Below are 17,909 nucleotides of genomic sequence, written 5' to 3'. Positions count from 1 at the left end.
TCAATTAGGAGCAAATGAGTGAGCTAAGGGTTTCCTTTTACTCTGGGGGGTTCAGGAGCGCTCCCCAAGACCTAAGTAGGTAAAGAGCTCGGCTTGACAGCTCTTCCAAAATGAGAGCAGGGAGATCCAGACCCAGCATTCTCTTTTTTGCCTGTGATCTCTACAGCTTCAGAAGGGGGGGGGGGGGGACGACACGCATTTTTTTTTTTTTAATTTAAAGATTTATTTAATGTATGTGAGTACACTGTTGCTCTCTTCAGACACACCAGGAGAGGGCATCGGATCCCATTACAGATGGTTGTGAGCCACCATGTGGTTGCTGGGATTTGAACCCAGGACCTCTGGAAGAGCAGTCAGTGCTCTTAACTGCTGAGCCATCTCTCCAGCCCCTACCTTTTTGTTTTTTGAGACAGAGTCTCATAGTAACCCGCGCTGCACTGAAACTCTGTCAAGCAGTTCTGTGTCTTCCAACTCTCAGCAATCCTTCTGTTTCAGTTTCCCCAGGCCTGGAATCACAGGCAAGCTTTTCTCCTATTTTACATTAGACTTGGAGGTTGCTCCGGAATCCAGCAGAAACCTGTTCGGTGTTCCTTGTCTAAGAAAGAAGCACACTTCCGGGGTAGGGGGGAGGAGAAGCAGAGGTGTGCAGGTCGCCTGCTTTTCCTGGAGCAAGGGTGTGTGTGTCAAGGGTGGGGGATGGGGGGGGGCTAGACTGTTCCTTCGCCCGCGAGTCTCGGGGACAAAGGCTGCGGGGCCTTGTGCCTTGCTCCGGCCGGCCTTCCACCAGTGAACTTTGGAAGCACCGGCCGTGACCTCGAACTGCGAGTCACCAAGGCTGGGAGCCCACGCTGCACCCACCACAGGGGAACCCAGTAGGGTCGGTCCAAGTCCCTCTTGTCTCAGCCCCTCTCCACTCCTTCCTGCTCTCCCCCTCATTTCTTCCAATGCACCCTTCTCCCTATCCCTCCTCAGATCTTGTCCTCCCCTCCCTATCCCTACCCAACTCCTTGTTCCAACTCCTAGTTACTCCAGCTCCCCGTTTCTCGTCCCTCCCACTCACTCTGTCCAACAACTTGCACCCCTATCTCCTCGCCCCGCCCCTTACCCCGCCCCTTAACCCATCCCCCCCCCTCCCCCGGCCCGGGGCTCAGGCGCTGGGCGAACATGGCGGCTGCGGTCGGGCGGGACACCCTACCTGAGCACTGGTCCTATGGCGTCTGTCGGGACGGCCGCGTCTTCTTCATCAAGTGCGTGAGGGGCGGCGACACCCGGACGGGGTCGTGCGCTGGGGCTGGGGCCGCGGGCGGGCGTGGAGGGCGGCGGCGCTAACAGGTGCACCTCTCCCGTAGTGACCAGCTCCGCTGCACGACCTGGCTGCACCCGCGGACCGGCGAACCGGTCAACTCGGGTCACATGATCCGCTCAGGTGGGCGCTGGGTCGGTGCGGGATGCAGGGTGCGGAGCGGGGTCGCCACGGCTGCGCTAGTTTGACCAACTTTTCTCGCCTTCCCGCAGACTTGCCGCGCGGCTGGGAGGAGGGCTTCACGGAGGAGGGCGCCAGCTTCTTCATCGAGTAAGTGAATCCGCACCGCGGCCGCACCTGCCTTGCTCTCCCGCAGCCTTGGCGGGCTCGGCGCTCGGGGTTTGTTTGCTTGACGGTGGCGGGCTCGGGGGGACGGCTGCGTACGGGGGTTCGCAGCGCCGCAGGGGGCCTGGCCAGGTCCCGCCCGCCGGTGGCCGAGCCTGCAAACTCCAAGGCTCCCCCGGGACACGCCTACCCCGGGGGCCTGCGCTGGGCACAGTGGCGGGTGGCGGGGAGTAGGGCTCGCGTGGGTCGGGAGTGTGGCCTGAGGGCTTGGGCGTGGGGGAGGGGGAAGAGGGGCCCCGACGCTACTCTAGCCGCGCTGGCTGGGCTCGCCGTGGAGAGTTGGAGCGCGACCCGGGCCGCCGCATCCTTGCTTCTCAGGGATGGGATGGGGGTGGGGCTCCCAGGCAGCCAATGATATTCCTGGAACTCTACCCGCGCGTCTTCGGCGGGCGCCGAACGCCGAGGAACGCGGACGATCTGCTCTGCCCGGGCTAGTAGAACGGGAGCTTTGCCGCCTGAGCCTCTGGGCGCTGTCCCAAGTTATTCTTGGTCTGTTGGTCCGCGTGGATCTGATCTCGAAGTTGTAAGGGGACACGAGTGTACAGTCTTCACTTTTCCCAGTCGGGCAAGGTGCCTGTGTTGCAGCGTTCCTCCCTCTGCTTCCTGTGGGTCCTGGGAGTCAGAACTTGCCTTTGATCGTTTGCCCCAGTCAGTCGGTGCCTGGCATAGAGTAGGAGCTCTGTAAATGTTTGTTTATGGAATGAATGAACTAGCCAAAGGTCTGGCGCTCCATGGTTTGACTGGCACTCGGTGTACTGTGCGCGACCGTGACTCAGAATTCATTTCTTCACCAACTTGGAAACAATGTTTAGATCTGGATCAGAATATGTGAAGAAAGTCCCCGAGCCTCCTTTGTCACATGGGACTCTTGTATAGTGGCTGCTGATGGATGTGCTCTATGCAAGGGAGGTGCTCACTATTTCTGTTCGTCAATTTGTAACCCACGGGAGGAAAGGGAACAAAGAGTGAACAAATAATAATAGCAGGTAACGGTGACTGCTGTGCGGAAAATTAACATGAGGGGATGTGACTTGAAGTGATTGGATGGCTGATGGGACTGGTAGGTCCTGATGACTTTTTTTCTGAGCAGGTGACATTTGGAATTTGAATGACAAGAAGGACCCTTGCTGTGGTGACCAGTAGGGGCAAAACATTTCAGAAAAATGTTTAAGGAACAAAACCCTTCGAGTTCAATGAGGGGTTGGGGATTTTGCTCAGTGGTAGAGCTCTGGGGGAAAAAAAAGTTCAGTGAGCAAAAAGTCTTGTGTGGCTTGGAGGAAGTGACCAAGGGCGAGGATGGCATTAAAGGAAGGCACAGGAAGGGAGGTAAAGGATGAAACTGGAGCAGGGTAAAGAGCTGCTGAGCTCTATCCTGAGACCAGGGAGAATGCAGACGTTTTAAGGTGGCTTGGTATGTTTGGCAGTTTTTGGGAGTATGGCGTTTGGGTGGAGAGCTGTGCCAGGGAGGTAGGAGAGCAGCAGGAAGCTGTGGCTGTGGTCCAGAGCAGACGTTAGTGGGGGGGGGGGTGAAGCACGGAGATGGAGAGCAGGAGTCAGATAGAGGCTGTGCTCTGGATGCAGAGAGAGAGAGAGAGAGAGAGAGAGAGAGAGAGAGAGAGAGAGAGAGAGAGAGAGAGAGAAAGAACGAGAACACTCCTGGGGGCCTGGGGAGATGATGCTCCGTTCATAAAGTGCTTGCCATGCCAGCATGAGGACTCACATTCCATCTCATAAAAACCCAGGTGTAGTAACAATGTGCACGTGTAATACTAGCGCTGGGAAGGTAGAGACCGGAGAATCCAGGGCTTGCCACCCTGTCATCCTAGCCTAAGCTGCAAGCCCCAGGTCCCAGCAAGAGACTGCTTCAGAAAATAAGTGGGTATTTAAGAAAAAAACATGTGAGGTTGGGCTGGCTTCTGGCTTTTACATTCACAGGAACACATATACGTGTGCACTTGTACACACAGGAATACACACAAGTACACATACTGCACATGCGCGCGCGCGCGCGCACACACACACACACACACACACACACACACACACACAGATGATTCCTAGAGGTGAGAGGTCCTGAGTGGGTAGGTAGTGCTCATATCTTTGAGATGGAAAGGCTGGGAGAAAAACAGGCTTGAATAGGTGTTAAGAAACTCTATATTTTGTTCTGTTATATATAAGATGTGAATATATCATATAGATCAGCCATTCTCAACATGTCATTAACAAATTATCCTTTTTCAGGGGTCGACTAGGATCATCAGAAAACACGTATTCACATTATGATTCATAACAGCCAAGTGACAGTTATGAAGTAGCAGCATTAGGAAGGTTGAGAACCACTGATACAGATTTATGAATCTGAAACTTGGGTTTGAGAGGGAGAGAGGCTTGCAGAGACCCATCTGAGGATACCTGTGTGTGATGTCATAGGGAGTAGGTGACGTCATCAAGGACAAGTGTGGGCCAAGAAAGTCTGTCCCGGTTTGCTTGCTGTTGTCATAAGCACCATGAGCAAATGCATAGTTAGGGAAACTAGGGAAAACAAAGGTTTGTTTCAGCTTATACTTCTCATCCCAGTTCATCAGTGAAGGAAGTCAGAGCAGGAAGTTGAGCAGGAGCTGAAGCAGAAGTCATGGAGGAAGGCTGCTTATTGGCTCACTCTAGCCTGCCAGCCCACTTTCCTTAGGCTTACATGTGTAGGATACAATGGTCCACAGTGGGCTGGGCCCTCCCACATCAATCGTCAGTCAAGACAATTCCCCGCAGACATGTCCACTGCAGGACAGTCTTCAGTTGAGGCTCCCTCTTCCCAGGCTACAGAAACTAAGCAGAACAATGCTCTAAGCCTGGGGGCGGGTAGTGGCTGAGATCAGGAAAGGCAAACTTAAGAGGACAGACTGAGAAGGTGAGAAGATGTGTAGTCACAGGGACCTCCAGAACAGGAGACTGCCACCCATGGTAAGATGGGTAAGAAACACCTGTCCAGGAAGGGCAGTACATCTTCCTGGAAGTTTTTTTTTTTAATTCTTCTCTTTTTTTTTTTTAATATTTATTTATTTATTATATGTAAGTACACTGTAGCTGTCCTCAGACACTCCAGAAGAGGGAGTCAGATCTCGTTATGGATGGTTGTGAGCCACCATGTGGTTGCTGGGATTTGAACTCCTGACCTTCCGAAGAGCAGTCGGGTGCTCTTACCCACTGAGCCATCTCACCAGCCCCTTCCTGGAAGTTTTGCTGCAAAGAAGGGTCCAGGCATTGGCTGATAGCTGGAGATTGTGTGGGTAGAGGGAGGGTGTCTTAGGCTTTTATTGCTGTGAAGAGACCCCATGACCAAGGCGGCTCATATAAAGGACATTTAATTGGGGGTGGCTTACAGTTTCAAAGGTTTAGTCCATCGTCGTCATGGCAGGAAACAGGCAACATAAAGACCAGCATGGTACTGGAGATGTTGCTGAGAGTTCTACATCGTGATCCAAAGGCAGCCAGGAGGAGAGTGGAATTCCACGCTGGGTAGAGCTTGAGCAGAGGAGTCCTCCAAGCCTTCCTCCCACAAGGCCACACCTCCTAATAGTGCCACTCCCCCTGGGCCAAGCAATCAAACACAGGAGTCTGTGGGGTCCATACCTATTCAAACCACCACAGAGGGGCTTGTTCTTTCCAGGGAAAGATGGTGCAGCATCTTATTTTCTGGACCTGGGGGGTGGGTGTGGGGGAGATAGATGTAGGAAAAAAACTGGCAGTTATTGGAGCAGAGTTTCTGTGGAGGTGAGAGGGAAGGATGCCAGTGTGTATCTCAAGGTCACTTACTGGGACACCGAGGAGAGGTGGTGAGTGTTTTGCAGTAGTGGCACAGCCTTGAGTTGAGTTGGATCTTCCTGTGATCCTGCAGTCTGTAAACTCTAGGCTGCAGCCTCAGCACTGGGATTTTATCCCTGTTGCAACTCTTCTTCGATCACTCTGTCCCTGCTGCCACCACTCCCTCATCTGAATCCTCCCACACTTTTTGGAAATGACTACCCATAGCAACATTGACTGTGGCCCCTCCTCTCAAAGGCTGCTGGTGCCAGTAGGTCGGAATCCATTGTGTTTTCTACATGATAATTTCTCAAGAGGCCTCTTTGTCCCACCCCCCCCCCCCATGAAGTTTTACACCTATCTGCTTACTAAAGAGTTTTTTTTTTTTTTTTTAGTTACTACATTTGATTGTGTGTCACCTCCAAACCTTGTCCCTAGCCTTTTAGACATGTGTGTCACCCCTCAGCCCTTGTCCCCAGCCTTTGGTTTTCTGAGACAGGATCTTCCTGTGATCCTCAGACTGGTCTTGGATTTAAGATCCTCTTGTCTCTATCTCCTGAGGGTTGGGGTCACAGGTAACTGCATCTTACTAAACAGATTAATACCATCTGGACTCTGTTTCTTTTTCTTTTCTTTCTTTTTCTTTTTCTTTTTTGATTTTTCAAGACAGGGTTTCTCTGTATAGCCCTGGCTGTCCTGGAACTCACTCAGGCTGGCCTCGAACTCAGAAATCCGCCTGCCTCTGCCTCCCAAGTGCTGGGATTAAAGGCGTGCGCCACCACTCCCGGCTTGGAGTCTGTTTCTTTATTTTAGTTTATTTCTGCGCTTTTGGCTACACTTTGCCTTCATGGTTCTCACAAGTACAGGTGAGGTGGTGCAGACTTCCCCTTTAATAAAAAGATACTGGGCTCTGAGATGTTTTCATTTTTCCATGAGTCTCCTGACTGGATAGCAAATATCACAGTAGTTATGATAGTGTTATCTACACCAACAATGAGAATAGTGGCAATTATATGTCTTTTTTGTTTTTTTGTTTGTTTGTTTGTTGTTGTTGTTTTTTGAGACAGTCTTGTGTCCCTGTGTCCCTGGCTGACCTTCAGGTCACAGAGATCCACCTGCTTCTGCCTCCTGAGTGCCGGGATTAAAGGTGTGCACGCCAAGCCTGGGCCTAATTTGTTTGTTTGTTTAGGACAGGGTCTTGCAGTTTAGCCCGAGAGCTGGTCTCACAGGTAAGCACCTCCACCACATGGTGCTAACTTAGTTGAGGTCTTGGAGAAAATATCAGGACCTGCTATTGCTATTCATAGCTGTTGTCTGATTTATTTACTTAAAGACAGGGTCTCACTCTGCAGTCCAGCTGGCCTGGAACACTTAACATCCTCCTGCCTCAGCTCTCCTGAGAATGTCTCAGGATTATAGGCATGTATCACTGTACCTAGCTTTTGGTTTTGTTTTGAGATAGAGCCTCATGTACTGAACCTAGGTCCTTCATCAGGAAGTCATGGCTCTAGTCTAGTCTTTGGGGTTTTTTTTTGTTTTTGTTTTTTTTTTTGTTTTTTCGAGACAGGGTTTCTCTGTATAGCCCTGGCTGTCCTGGAACTCACTTTGTAGACCAGGCTGGCCTCGAACTCAGAAATCCGCCTGCCTCTGCCACCCGAGTGCTGGGATTAAAGGGGTACACCACCACGAGTGGCTCTTTGTTTAATTTTTATTTCGAGACAGAACCTCACTGGGCTGCCCAGGGCAGCCTTGAACTTGGAACTTGGACACTGCCTTAGTGTCCCAGCAGTTGGGAGTTACAGATCTGCGCCATAGTTCAGCTCTAGGCAAATGCTCGTCCTGCCTCAGCCACTTGTGTGCTTGGTGGTGTGTATGTGTGTGGAGTGGGGTGTTGGCACACCACACCCTGCTTGAAGGCTGCTCCTTGAGGGCAGACCTGTTCACTGTTTCTGAGGCATTGGCACACAGCCCAGGCCTGGACCTGCTTCCGCCCTCCGTATTTATGGAAGAGGATGTGTCCCCATGAAACCTTGGGCAGTCATTAAGTAGTCCAGTCTTTATTTATCAATTCCTGGCTGAAGAGGAGACTTGTGTGTGGAGCAGAAGCGGGGAAGCCAGGAGTGGGCCTGTTGGGGCTGGTGTTTACACCCAGGCATCTTGGAGTCAGTCACTCATTGGCAACAGCAACACTCAAAGCAGGAACCTGGCCAGGAGAGGCTCAGGCAGCCTTCTTTGGCTCCTTGGTCTCATGAGCTCAGCACTCTGCATCTGGGTATTTTCTCATCTATTGGCAATTGAACTAGATCCCCCCTTTTCCCTGGCTTCAGGGCCTTGGCATCTTCTGACTTTGCTCCAAGGTCCTGACAGGGATCAATCTATCACACAAAGTGCCACTTAGCTTCAGGTCCTCCAGCCTTAGCTTTGTGGACTTGGGTCATCCTGTGTAGGTACCATTCCCTAGGCAGTAGGACTTGGGAAAGATTCACTGAAGGCTTGGAGTGAAGTTGTTTTTCTGCTGTTCCCCTGTGCTGTGGCCTGCAAACATTTTAGGGGCGGAGTCTATAGCATAACTTTCAGGTCTCCAGTGCAAAATGAAAATGGAAGGAGCCTACTGAAAGGGGAGGGTGCCATTGGAAGTACTGTAGTAAAATGGGTGTGGTGGCACATCGATTTTAGCATGTGGGAGGAGGAGGAGGCAAGGCCAGCAAGAGTTCAAGGTCATTCTGGCCGTTCAGTCTGGGCTACTTGAGACTCTAGATATTGGAGTCTCTGTCTCCAAAACCCAACAACAAAACAAAGCTGCTGTGTACGCCAGTGTGTTCAGCCAGCAGTTAGCATTCTAGAAGTGGAGGCAGGAGGATCCAAGAGTTCAGGGCCATCTTCAAAAATGGATTGAATTGTAAGAAGCCAGCCTAGGTTGCATGAGCCCCTTTGTCAAGCTAAAGGAGACAAATCCACAAATCTACAATATAAAATGTGTTCCGGGCTGGTGAGATGGCTTAGTGGGTAAGAGCACCCGACTGCTCTTCCGAAGGTCTGGAGTTCAAATCCCAGCAACCACATGGTGGCTCACAACCATCCGTAATGAGATCTGATTCCCTCTTCTGGAGTGTCTGAAGACAGCTACAGCGTACTTACATAAAATAAATAAATAAATCTAAAAAAAAAAAAAAAAAAAAGTGTCCCTTTTGCAGTCCCCCCCCCCACCCCCGCCCCAGACTTGTCATGGTTTTAAAAATTTGCTATTTCATGTCTTTTTTTTTTTTTCCCTCTGAGACAGAGTCTCACTGTGTAGTCCTGAATATCCTGGAATTTGCTATGTAGATCAGGCTGGCCTCAAACTCACAGAGGTCTGGCTGTCTTTGCCTCCCCAGTGCTGGGATTAAAGGTGTGCATCACTGTTTTCTGGTTTGTTCAATATCATTTTAAATAAAGAAAAAAATTAAATATATTATATATGTTTTATAGCTCATCTCTATATCAAATATAATCATTTATTTAAATGTCAATATCAGGTCATTCACCTCTAATGCCGAATGATTCATCAGCACCATATCCCACTGTAAAATACAGTATAAGAGTGGGCAGGCTCAGGGCACTGTGGACAGGGTGAGGCACATGCTGGCCAAGTGGGACATAGGAGGCTGGGAGAAGCAGGGAGAGCTGGGGTGGTGAGAGCCACAGCTTCTAGCCTCCTTCAAAGACACCCTGCTGTGGACCATACCCAGTTCTTAGGGCATGCCTTCAACTTTTCAATCAGTTTAAACACAGAGTGAATCAGATGTGAAAGTCATCAAGGGGGAAGTCCCTATTAAATGGAAGGCCCTTTAGAAAAACTATTGGAGGCCGGGCATGGTGGCGCACGCCTGTAATCCCAGCACTTGGGAGGCAGAGGCAGGCGATTTCTGAGTTTGAGGCCAGCCTGGTCTACAAAGTGAGTTCCAGGACAGCCAGGGCTATACAGAGAAACCCTGTCTCAAAAAACCAAAAAAGAAAAAGAAAAGAAAAACTATTGGAGCTTTGGACACCACACTTCCAGAACTTTTATTTCAAACCAGAAATTGACAGTCTTACATTGAATTCTGGGTGCTAATGGCTTACATGTATTTAAAGTGGAAATCCTGAAGCCTCATTGTTGAAGGGCAAGCAGGTTCTCTTGCTTGGCTGGCTTGGGTATAATCTCACACTTTACCTTGTACTTCCTGGTGGCTTTATCAAGGGGGAAAGCCGGATCACGGATTTAGTACTGGGTCCGTGGGAAAACACTAACAGTGAGTGTTTTGTGGAAAGCTGGAGCACGGACGGACTTAGGGCTGTGATTTGTATCACACTCTCAAAGCACCTGGAAAAACCTCTGAGAAAAAGGATTGAAGCTGCTTAAGGCTCTTGACCCGTGGGGGAGCCAGTTGCTCCTGTGGCAGGTCGGTCTGTGTGAAGAGGGGAGGTGTGAGTCTCCTCTGCACTGGTAACCAACTGCTGGGGGACCTGGGCGCTGGGAGAAGGTGGCTCATGGGAGAGGAAGAGTGCTTGCTTGGCACGCCAAGGAAGCCTGGGTTCCATTCCCAACACAGCAAAAGGAGAAACAGTAAGAACTGGGTGCTTTTCTGCCCCGCTGGTACTCTTTCCATCCTCTTCGCACGCTAAGAGGGTGTTCGGCACGTGCTAGTGGAGGAAGATCCTGAGCAGGAAGCAGGAGGACAGCCAATCCCAGGTCTTCCAGGGCTACAGAGTGAGTGAGTTCAAAGCCAGTCTGTACAATTTAGTGAGACTGTGATTCAAACGTAAAAGTAAAAATAAAGAGATTAGGGGCTCCGGCCCATGAGTGGGGCCTTTGCATTGCATGTGCAAGGCTCTGGGTGCAAGTCAGGTTTTTTTTTTTTTTTTTGGGGGGGGGGTGGGCAGCTGGCAAGTCAGGCCAGGATGTGGAATACTGGGTGACAGACTGTGGTGCCCACTCCAGCTCAGCATAAGGAGCCAGCATCTCAGACTGGCACGGGTTTGTGAGTAAACACTGGCAGAGGGAAGAACCTGGAGGAATATGGTGGTGTTTTCCTCTTGTCACTGGGCTGTCAAAACATTTGCTTTTTGATTTCTGGGAAGGGGAAGCACTTTGAATGAATGTTTTTATTGTCTGCAGAGTGTTTCAGGAACACTATCTGGTTCAACTCTTACCATTATTTATTTATTTATTTATTTATTTGCCTGTAGAACTTTGGCTCGAAGGGTAAAGTGATTTTTCCTACAGTTACCTGTTACCTACTAGCTCAGCCATTTCAGGGCTCGGGAGAGAGGCCTGGAGGTATTGTTACCCTAGCTTGTGCTTCTCACACATGGGGACCACAGATTTAATGACAGAAGGAAGGGGAAGGTCTGCTTCCCTGGGAGACGTGGGTGCAGAAAACATCGTGTGTGCTGACTTCAGTTCTGCTGTGCCGGGGTGAAACCCAGGGCTTTGGGCCTGCTGGGCAAAGTCTACCACTGAATGACACCCCCAGCCCTTGGCTGTAGAAATAGTGTCTTACTGTGAGGCCCAGCCTGGCCCCAGTCCTCATCCTCCTGGCTCTGTGCCCCAAGTGCCGGGATTACAGGCCTGCACCACCACGCCTGGCTTCTGTGGCCTTTACAGTCGATTCATCCTCTCTGCCTACCTCGGGATCGCCACGTTGGTAAGCTGCATCAGATCTACTGTGTGCCTTTTGCCGTTTCCCAAATAGAAGCATCTGCCCCAGGAGGTGCCAGCTTCTCTTAACTGCCCCTGGACTTATGTCGGTCTTGGCGGACCTGTGCGAGTCTCCCACTCTCTGCCATGCATATGCTCAGTTCGATGTGTGTGGGGAAGACAGAGAGGGTGTGTAGTGGGGAGTCTGTGTCTCCAGGAAGTGTGGGGACACAGACCCATCATTGGCTTTATGGTCTTTCTGGGTCTTAGTGCCTGGAGGAAAGCCACACCAGCAGCTGCTGTGGCCCCAGGCTATCTTCCTTTCTTACCTTCACCCCCTTTGACAGAGCCTTCCTATGTAGCTGTGGTTGGCTCCAAAATCTCTATATAAACCGGGCTGGTCTTTAACTCACAGAGTTCCCTGCCTCTGCCTCTTGAGAGCTAGGGTTAAAAGCATGTACCACTGGGTCAGGCTTGGGCTGTCATCTTTTGCTGGACTGAGATTGCTTGGCCTCTCTCATCCAGTTTCCTCACAACCACCCTCTACCTTGGAAGCAGGGTTGGTTTTTCTGGAAGCCCTGCACCCTGTAGACAGTGTGTAGGTGTGTGGATGGGGTTGACACCTGTGGGGAGAGACAGTTTTAGCACCTGGATGCTAATCCCAGCCGGGCCCTGGCTGCTTTCTGACCTTGGTCCGTTGCTGGATTCTCTCTAAGCTTACTTCTCCAAAGGTCCACTGTTGTTAGTTTGAGGATTAAATGAATCATGAGGTGGAAAAAAGGCCCAGGACATGTTTAGTGCAGAGTAAATGCCAATGAACGTGAGCTGCTATACATCTATTCCCACAGCTCAGAGCTGGGGCGAGAATGTGAGTCTGCATCCTGATTGCATTTGACTGCTGGCGGGGGTGGGGTGGGGGGTTGTGGGGGTAGGGTGGGGGTGGGGGGAGTGGAGGATGGGGGAGCTTGATGTCTCTGATACTGGTTTGCCTGGAGTTAGCAGCATGTTAACTGTAGAACTCAACTCAGAAATTAATTTGAACCAACGAAAATGGAAAACCATTTAGTACTAACAAGATGTCCTTAGTTCTGGAAAATGCACACTAAAATGTTTGCTCTGGTGGTTGTGGGACTGGGGGAGTGCATATTTGTGTGGGGGGGGGTAGGGGCCTGGGAGTATATATTTGTGTGTGAGGGGTAGGGGGCTGGGGAGTATATATTTGTGGGGGGTGGGAGTGGGGGGAAAATAACACCACGGGACACCATGTTAACAGTGGCCGAGACTGGATAACGGATACTTGGGGACACTTTTCACTGTTCTTTTGCAATTTAAAAATAACTTTTTTAGAGCCGGGCGGTGGTGGCGCACGCCTTTAATCCCAGCACTCGGGAGGCAGAGGCAGGTGGATTTCCGAGTTCGAGGCCAGCCTGGTCTACAAAGTGAGTTCCAGGACAGCCAGGACTACACAGAGAAACCCTGTCTCAAAAAAAAAAAAAAAAAAAAAAAAAAAAAAAAAACCAAAAAACTTTTTTAGCTGGGCGTGGTGGCACATACTTTTAATCTCAGCACTCAGGAGGCAGAGGCAGACAGAGGCAGGCAGGTCTCAGTTCAAGGCCAGCCTGGTCTATAGAGCAAGTTCCAGGACAGCCAGGACTACACAGAGAAACCCTGTCTTGAAAAAACAAAAACAAACAAATAAAAAGTTTTATATAGTTATTTATTTTATGTGTATGAGTATTTTTCTCATATATACCACATGTATGCCTGGTACCTGAGAGGTCAGAAGAACGGGTGTTGGATCCCCTGGAACTGGAGTTACAGGTGGTTGGGGTGCTAGAACCTAGGTCCTCTAGAATAAGAGGGCTCTTAACCTCTGAAGCATCTTTCTAGCCCCTTTACTCTTGCAGCTTTCACATACGTTTGCAGAGATGTCAAGTACAGTTGTGGTGAATGCCTGGAACACACAGGAGGCTGAGGTAAGAACATCTGATGCTGTGAGTTTTAGCTAGGCCTAGCCTACATATTGAGTTCAAGGCCAGCCTGGGCAACCCCGTCTCAAAACAAACAAACAAACAAATAACAAACAGGCAAAGAACCCAGGTGCAAAACCCTTCAGCAGTTTATCTTAACAGTCTGGCGCTGACGTGGGCACCAAACTTAACAGAAATGGCTCCTTTATTATCAGCTGCTGACTCTGTTTACACGTGTGGATGGGGGCTGAGGAATTCATGCGTGTGTGTTAGGTAGCCCAGTGAGGACTGCCCAGCAGTCCTCTGTGTCATCACAGCCCCCTTTCCCTGCTTGGCTGCCTCCCTCAAGATCCCTGATGGTCCTGTACTGCATGGGCTGGGGCGATGTGTTTTAGGAAAACAAATGGTCCATTAAGGGCCAGGCTGGGGCTGGAGAGATGGCTCAGCGGTTAAGAGCGTTGACTGCTCTTCCAGAGGTCCTGAGTTCAAGTCCCAGCAACCACGTGGTGGCTCACAACCATCCATAATGAGATCTGACTCACTCTTCTGTAGTGTCTGAAGACAGCTACAGTGTACTCACATATAATAAGTAAATAAATCTTTAAAAAAAAAAAAAAAAAAAAAGGGCCAGGCTGCCTGATGTCCGTCACAGGTGCCTGCCCAGGCTTCAGGGGTCTAGGCTATGAGAGCCCAGCGTGCTGTGGAAAGGCTCTATCTCCTTCCTGGACTCTTAGAGGCTGTATAATGCTGCTCTGTAACCAGGCATCACCTGGTATCATCTGTGGACACTGGAAAATAGACAAGTTGTCTGTCCTGATCAGCAGCTGACACTGGAGTTAAACACCATTCCTTCTAGAGCAGGCCTTTTGATTGTCATTTGTACAGCTTGGGCATTTGAGACAGGGGTGGGGAGCTAAAGGTCTTTCTGAAACCAGAAGAATTGCAGTTGGAACTCACACCTGAGTTATTTGGTGCTGTTTCTACCCTGGCTCCACCCTCCACTCCTCTGCACCATCCCTAAGGACCCCAAAGCAGCAGCATCTTGGGCCTCCCTCACCAACATCCCACTGAGGAACAAGTGAGCCGAGCTGTGGCCCTCGGCAGGTGGGGGTGGTGAGAGGGGCCCTGGTGTCCTGGAAGGGTGGATCTCCTCATTTGGAGTATCACCCCCTCTTTAATCTTTTCTACTTCTCCTTTTTCCTCCTCCCCAGATGTCAACTGACCCAGCTTAGGAACCGATGAGCCTCTTAAGTCTGCTTAAAGAGCCAGACTGTCTTTCAGGGCCTGCCTGAGATCATGTTGACAACCCAGCCAGCCCCAGCCAGCTGCAGCCAGCCTTCTCAGGGGCTCTACTGCATTTCCTGTCTGGGCCTGGCAGCTTGGAGTTAGCATGCACTCTCCTGTGCCTCCCTGGAACCCACTCAGCCAATGGGAATGTAGTAAGAGGCCCATTCTGTCCTGTGCCCAGGGCATTGCTGCCTTCCTGTGGAGTCTTCCTGTGGGGCCAGGACCAGAAAAGGGCGCAATAAGTGGCATATTTGTGTCATCTCCATTTGTAAACTGAATTGACCATAGTTCATAGATGGAGCCAGTGGGCTGTGTAGGGGTGAGTGCCTCTTTAGAGAACTAACCAGAGGTTTGGGTGAAGGAGTTTACCAAGTGTGAAGCTGAAGGGCCTTCACATTGGGCCCTGTGGACAGAGACAGAGGCCACTATCCCTACTTCCAGTGTCCAGTGCAAAAGCAGAGAGGATCCTGATCAGTTTCAGTCTGGGTGTTGGGGGTGGGGCTCTGATGGATCTGGGGACCTCCAGGGGAAGATTGAGGAAGGCAGGCAGCTGTGGAGAAGGGCAGTGCTGAGCTGCAGGGGAGAGGGAAGCAGGGGAGCAGGTGGTGTGGGTCATAGCATCTGTGTGAGGAGAGGAGGTATTGGGTGGGCCCTGGCTCAAAGCCTGAATTGGCAACTTGGTTTCAGGAAAGAGGGCTGAGGGGGACATTGCCCAAGGGGTTCCCAGTGCTGAGTCTGAGTCTCACAATGGTTGTAGAACAAGATATGAGGCTGGGATGGAGAATGACTTTGATTATCAGCGGGCTTGCACAGTTTTCATGAAGTTTTGGGTGCGATCCCAAACACTGCATAAACCTGGTATGGGTGGTGCACATCTGTAATCCTCGCACTGTGTAGGTGAAGGCAGGAAGGTCAGAGTTTCAAGGTTATGCTTAGCTACCAAGGCCACCCTGGGCTACATGAAATTCTGTTTCAAAAAGAAAACAAAACAAAACGATGCTATAGACTGGTGCCTGAGACCCCAGTGCTACCTCTTGCTTGGGCCGGTCACTTCCATCTCTGTCTCTAGGTGTTTCTTCCGCTAGGGTAGCTATGGTGGCGGCTACTTTGACCACCAGCTAGGGCAGCTAGAGCAGGCAGGCACTGAGAAAGTAACCGTTATGATTGCCGCTCTGCCGGCTCTGTGAAGGAAGTGCTTTGCTAGGCTAGGTGCTGTGCTTTGCTAGGCTAGGTGCTGTGCTTTGCTAGGCTAGGTGCTGTGCTTTGCTAGGCTAGGTGCTGTGCTTTGCTAGGCTAGGTGCTGTGCTTTGCTTTGCTAGGCTAGGTGCTGTGCTTTGCTAGGCTAGGTGCTGTGCTTTGCTAGGCTAGGTGCTGTGCTGCTGGCCAGGGGCTGGTGTGCTGTTCCCGGGGAAGTCTCCTGAATCCGAGCTAGAGATGGAAGTTTGTGCCCTTTTGCTTTTTCTTTCCATTCTTTGTTTTTGTTTAAACAGGTTCTCATTTCATAGCCTAGGCTAGCCTTGAACTCATGTCTCCCAAATACCGGGACTCCAGGCTTGCCAGTGTGCCTCACGGAGAACTCTGCTTGTATTGAGACTTGTCTGTAATTGGAAGCTGGGCCCTGGTTGGTGCTAAATACCAAAGAGCAGTTACTGATCTTGGAAGCTGTGTAGCTGTGTCCCTCCAGAGAGAACAGGAACACGTTTCCTGGGCTCGGAATTGCTATGGGCTTTCCACCCCCTGCCCTCTGCACTACCCTGGTGGAGGACCTTCCTTGGGGTTCCCACTTGGGCTATCTGGCAGGACGTCTTGCTCCTTTCGGGGTAGGCAGCAACTTTGGTGTCTGTATTAGACACCCTTATGAAGTGAGTGAAATGAAGTCCTAGTCTAGAATGTGGGTCCAAGCCTCTGGGGCCTTGGGACTTGGGAACCTACACAGGTGCACAGGTGATTCGCTGTGCGGAGAGTGAAGCCTTCTGTAGCTTCAGCTCCAGCGTCTGCGCAGTGGCGGCGCTCCTTTCCTCCGAGTGTCATTTGAGATGGAAAACTGATAGCCTGGCTGCAGGTCCACGCCTCTGCTCTGCACATGGTGGGCCTGTGGGCATTGTGTCTTTCATGACAGGAGCTCATCTGTCCAAAACAGTCAGACAGAGCTGGGTGCAAGGTAGTAGAGGGGGAGCAGGGGGCACCGATGTCAGTCACTGCCCGCACTTTTGCTCAGAGGGAGTTCTGGGAGCAGGAGTCTGGTCTTGCTTCCTCCACGGGGTGGTGAGCTCACACCTCAGAAGCCACAAGTACTTAGAGATACTCTGAGGACAGAGGACGCCAGGCTGGAGGGTCCTTCTGGGTTGCTGGAGGAGGCAGGCAGGCTGCAGCTCAGAACCAGGGATGGCTGCGTGTGTGCCAGTGAATGGTGGTGATGGGATAGAGATACCTTACCACTCCCGACATCCCTGCGCTGGTCCTGAGGGATCCTGGCAGGACTAGGGGCTCCAAACAACTCACCAGCTCCCCGTGGACTGTGTCAGGCACAGGGTCAATGTTCAGCCAAAGAGGTATGTAGGTTTGCTGATTTAACCTTTGACCTGTCTCTCCAGAAATGGGCTGGTTTACAAGGAGAGTGTTTAGAGCTGGGAGTTAGTACGGCTCTGAGCAGGGGTGGGAAGAAGGACTGGAGCCCAGGGTCAGGGTTCAAGGGAGGAGAAAGGCTTACCTAGCCTGCCAGGGGAGGGCTTGGAAAAGTCTTTTTCATAGCACATTTTGAACTGGGGATTTGGAAAATAATAGACAGACGGCTGCTGTGAAGCTAAATATCTATAATCACTGTACCCAGGGATGCATTTTTAAATGGAACTGGTGGTACCTAAAATTACATCCATTTATGTAGGCTTTGAATAATGCCTTTTTTTCCTGTGTGAGGTGTGAGCGGGAGCTGAAGAGAGCTCAGCTGGCCTCTGCCTTTGGTTTTCCCAGCCCTCCTTACCTGAGAATGTGTAGGTGTGTTTCTGTGTTTGTCATCAGATGGGTGCTGAAACTCAGAGGACATGAATCCTTCAGGGGGAGAGAAAAGTTTCATGCTCGGCGAGTAGACAGATATTTAAGTTAGAACTCAGAAAGTGCTCTGATTGTGGGAGATGTGGGAGAGGCATGGGTGATTGGTACTGGATGCTTCATAGAACAAGCTGGAAGTTTTTTTTTTTTTTTAAGATTTATTTATATTTTTATTTACATAAGCACACTGTAGCTGTCTTCAGACACACCAGAAGAGTGCATCGGATGCCGTTACAGATGGTTGTGAGCCACCATGTGGCTGCTGGGAATGGAAGAGCAGTCAGTGCTCTTAATCGCTGAGCCATCTTTCCAGTCCAAGCCTGGGAAGTTCTTAAAGTGAGCTGTAGGATGGGCTGGTACCCCAAGAAGCCAACTGGTTTTCTTAAACCTTCATTCATTCATTCATTCATTCATTCATTCATTCATTCTGTGTTTGTGTGGTTTTGGTTTTTTTGTTTGTTTGTTTGTTTTTTTTGTTTTTTTGTTTTTGTTTTTTTTT

General features: G+C 50.6%; 1 protein-coding gene across 4 annotated transcripts in view; it reads left to right on the top strand.

The window, feature by feature from the left end:
• The first annotated feature begins 1,114 nt into the window (after positions 1–1,114).
• The window catches only part of Plekha7 (pleckstrin homology domain containing, family A member 7), a 184,899-nt gene continuing 168,104 nt past the window's right edge, over positions 1,115–17,909 (top strand). For 2 of the 4 annotated variants that reach the window (XM_030242502.1, XM_030242503.1), the window contains exons 1-3: positions 1,133–1,247; positions 1,350–1,426; positions 1,516–1,573. In XM_030242502.1, the coding sequence (XP_030098362.1) occupies positions 1,165–1,247; positions 1,350–1,426; positions 1,516–1,573 (218 nt within the window). In that variant the 5' untranslated portion in view covers positions 1,133–1,164. Of the gene's footprint in view, positions 1,248–1,349; positions 1,427–1,515; positions 1,574–17,909 lie in introns of all 4 variants that reach the window. The other 2 variants (XM_017322186.1, NM_001305185.1) reach the window with 2 other exon arrangements.

Source organism: Mus musculus, chromosome 7 (genome assembly GCF_000001635.26).
Source record: "Mus musculus strain C57BL/6J chromosome 7, GRCm38.p6 C57BL/6J".
Taxonomy (NCBI): Eukaryota; Metazoa; Chordata; class Mammalia; order Rodentia; family Muridae; genus Mus; species Mus musculus.
Note: the sequence above shows the minus strand (reverse complement) of the source record. Positions and strands in the feature narration are given on the sequence as shown.